Raw genomic sequence first — 3,158 nt, forward strand, 5'->3', positions numbered from 1 at the left:
GAGCCCTTCCGGAACCCCTTCTTTCTTCTTGAACATCACCTTTTCCTTTGCCTTCTTGAAGTCTATATGTGTCACCTGATGCACACAATTTAAATGTAACCCCCACGTTAATTACAATGATTAAGCAACCAGTTGAATCAAACACAGTAAGAAATGATAAACAAATTTCAGAGATTGAAGATGGGGAAGGGAGGTTGGAAGATCAAAGTGTCTTTCTCACCTTCATACGGCGCTCTCTAAAAGCAAGCAAACCAGCTTCAGTACATATTGCCGTTATATCAGACCCAGAGAACTCATCCTTGGTCATAACAAATTCTTCTAAGTTGACATCATCAGCCAACGTCATCCTGGATGTGTGAATCTGCAATCAATAGATCCAATCATCGTTACTCACAACCATAAAAACTTGGCACGTTTCATGTTGAATTTGTTTATTTCTTATAAACAGTCGTGTCAATTTACCTGGAAGATGCGCCTCCTTGTTTTGATATCAGGAAGAGGGAATTCAATCTTCCTATCTATTCGGCCAGGACGAAGCAAGGCTGGGTCAAGACTCTCAATTGTATTTGTTGCCAAGATGACGTTGACATCTCCTCTTGAATCAAACCCATCTAACTGGTTCAGTAACTCCAACATGGTCCTCTGAATTTCACGTTCACCACCTGAATGGGCATCATACCTGCAGACAAAAGATCATCAGGAACATTTGATTAACAGTAATTTACAATCTTTTCATCAATGTTGAGCGACTTGCAGATGACCGCTTAACAGTGAATTACTAAGTATCATCTGTAGCAGCCGAATGGAGACTGTCTATGCAACTAAGTATCACAGTCTGATTAGGTTTCGAGTACAACAAAATCACAAACTAAATTGCCCACATTTCCCAAACCATTTATCAAAGCAAAATTCCAATTTCCTATCAACAAGAGCTAAAATTAACAAAACCAGCATCAAAAACCCCAAAAACCCAATACCCCAATTACCTTATTATGCATCAAAATGGCACAACCAGGCTCGAGCTCGTCCTTATCTACAAAGGACAAAATCCCAACATAGTACTGAGGCCCAACCGAAGACGAAACAATGGCATGGTTTTTAGAAGAAGATTCTATATAATTTTAAATTCTAAACAAAAAATTTGATTTCATATTTGTAATTCGTTTGCTTCAGTTGTTTAGAACAAATCTGAAGTGCATCAACAATGAGTCTTGTTATGGTAATAAATCAATATTAACTTATATTGATTATATCTCAATTATATCTAAATACAAAGTAATAGAAATAAAATAGAATTATAGTGGATGAATCTTCAAACAAGACACATACCGTAGCAAACAAGTGAAACTAGGCGGTTCGATCTGGTCATGAAATGTTTCTATGTCGTCAAGAAAACCAAAATACCATTTCTAAGCGAATAATGGAATTACATCGTGTCATGCAATTGCACTTGCTATACTACAAAAGCACCCTGACTGTGCGCAAATAGGGATATATACATGCCATTACACCTAATTTGTACACTGTAAACCCTTATCACCTACTGTCAAAATGAATCTACTTTGCCTGGGAGCGTGTTATTGGCTTCCTTGCGATGGGATGATGAGGGATGAAGGGATCCTTCTGTTCGACCAACTTGTCAAGTTGTTCGTCGACAACTCTTCGAGCGGACTCCCTTACTTCCTTTAGACGCCGGTTTCTTGGGTTCTTCAGCAACGATACTGCAATGCGAACGCGCTCACTTGCATGTTGAAACTGCAAATAAAAAACAGCCCGTCAAAGATATGATTAACAAAAATATCAGACATTTGACAAAAGCATGAAACGATATATATGCCGACTCACTTTATTTGAACCGTGTGATCTGCATTCAATGTCTTGTAGCCAATTCATAACGAACACACCACAATCGCATCCATTTACTTGTCTACGGGCCTTGTCAGTTCGCACAATGTTGAATTTTGCAAACTGCCATCCCTTTTCAAAATAGTTGACAATCTCCTCATTGTAAATGTGGTCCAACACTTTCATCTACAACACAATCAATGCAAATGAATTCTTAGTCGGGTTGTTAGGACAATAAAAATACAAACGGACCATTACGTCAATTAAACTTACAATTCGTTCTGCTTGTTGATAACGACCTGCGTTGTACTTAGGACCGGGGAGGCTATCCCATATTTCAACTTTTTTATCGCTAGGAAGCACCACAATCAAATACCAATGACTCCCGATTCGATCAAAAACGGGAATGAACATCTAGCAGCACAATGACTTACTTAGAAAAACATGCGTATACAAAAGCACACTAAAGATGTTCTAAATAACAACTTAAATTCTTACCTTCTCGCACTTCTTAAGCCCTACGGTGAACCGATTTGTGTTTTCCCTTCTCAGTTTGACAGCCAATTCGAAAAGTTGACCATCTCTTGTATTTTGAACTTGCTCCTACATTCACATATACTGTAAGCGTAAATTCATTTACCAAATGACAAACTATAACAGTATGAAAAATATGAATGCTTACCGCCATATATGTGGGGAAGTACCAATTCCCTGACCCCTTTTCTTGTAGATAATACACGTGTGCGTTGAGTACTCCATCATTAATCCACTCTTCGGGCCTCAAGCACATGAACTCACCTCTCGTGACATGATGTTTGTTTTCAATTTGAATTATAATTTCGTCACTACAACAGAAGAAGAAAGCAATTCTTATAATTAAATTCACGTGCGCAAGAACATATCAGGAATTTGGTCAATGGCATAATTCAACATTTGTAAGTAGTTACCTTGAAAGGTTGTTAGACCTAAAAATATAACTAAATAACTCTAAATCGGAGTCTTCTAAGTCCCCGGGTTTTAATTTGAAAGGCCCAATTTTCATCTTAGACGTCGTTGAATGCACAACCTTTCCTTTTGCGGTTGACGGGTCAACCCATGGCTCTCTACAAAGAACTCCTGGACGCCTTTCGCCCGTTCGACGTGTTTTAATTCGAGTTTCATCACCACGGGCCGGTTTTGTGAACTTCCTCTTTTCCACGCCAATTTTCAACTGCGGAAAAAGGAATTCGAATATTACATTTACGAAAAAGAAAAGTTAAGTATTTTACAACTATGTAAATAAATGCATGCTTAAAAAATCTAAAAGATAACAA

At 38.1% G+C, this 3,158-nt stretch overlaps 1 protein-coding gene and 1 long non-coding RNA gene across 2 annotated transcripts in view; both read right to left on the reverse strand.

The window, feature by feature from the left end:
• Positions 1-562, reverse strand: LOC117626360. Its single transcript, XR_004585548.1, has 3 exons — positions 463-562; positions 221-361; positions 1-75 (listed from the first exon to the last, which is right to left on the reverse strand). It is a non-coding gene; the product is annotated as an uncharacterized LOC117626360 (long non-coding RNA).
• Positions 563-1,557: 995 nt separating this feature from the next.
• The window catches only part of LOC117624295 (putative ubiquitin-like-specific protease 1B), a 1,771-nt gene continuing 170 nt past the window's right edge, over positions 1,558-3,158 (reverse strand). The window contains exons 2-7 of the mRNA XM_034355451.1: positions 2,793-3,055; positions 2,528-2,690; positions 2,344-2,448; positions 2,119-2,259; positions 1,846-2,031; positions 1,558-1,755 (exon numbers count right to left, since the gene is read on the reverse strand). Coding sequence (XP_034211342.1) covers positions 1,558-1,755; positions 1,846-2,031; positions 2,119-2,259; positions 2,344-2,448; positions 2,528-2,690; positions 2,793-3,055 — 1,056 coding nt within the window. The remainder of the gene's footprint in view (positions 1,756-1,845; positions 2,032-2,118; positions 2,260-2,343; positions 2,449-2,527; positions 2,691-2,792; positions 3,056-3,158) is intronic.

The sequence above is a fragment of the Prunus dulcis genome, chromosome 4 (genome assembly GCF_902201215.1).
Source record: "Prunus dulcis chromosome 4, ALMONDv2, whole genome shotgun sequence".
NCBI classification, from domain to species: domain Eukaryota; kingdom Viridiplantae; phylum Streptophyta; class Magnoliopsida; order Rosales; family Rosaceae; genus Prunus; species Prunus dulcis.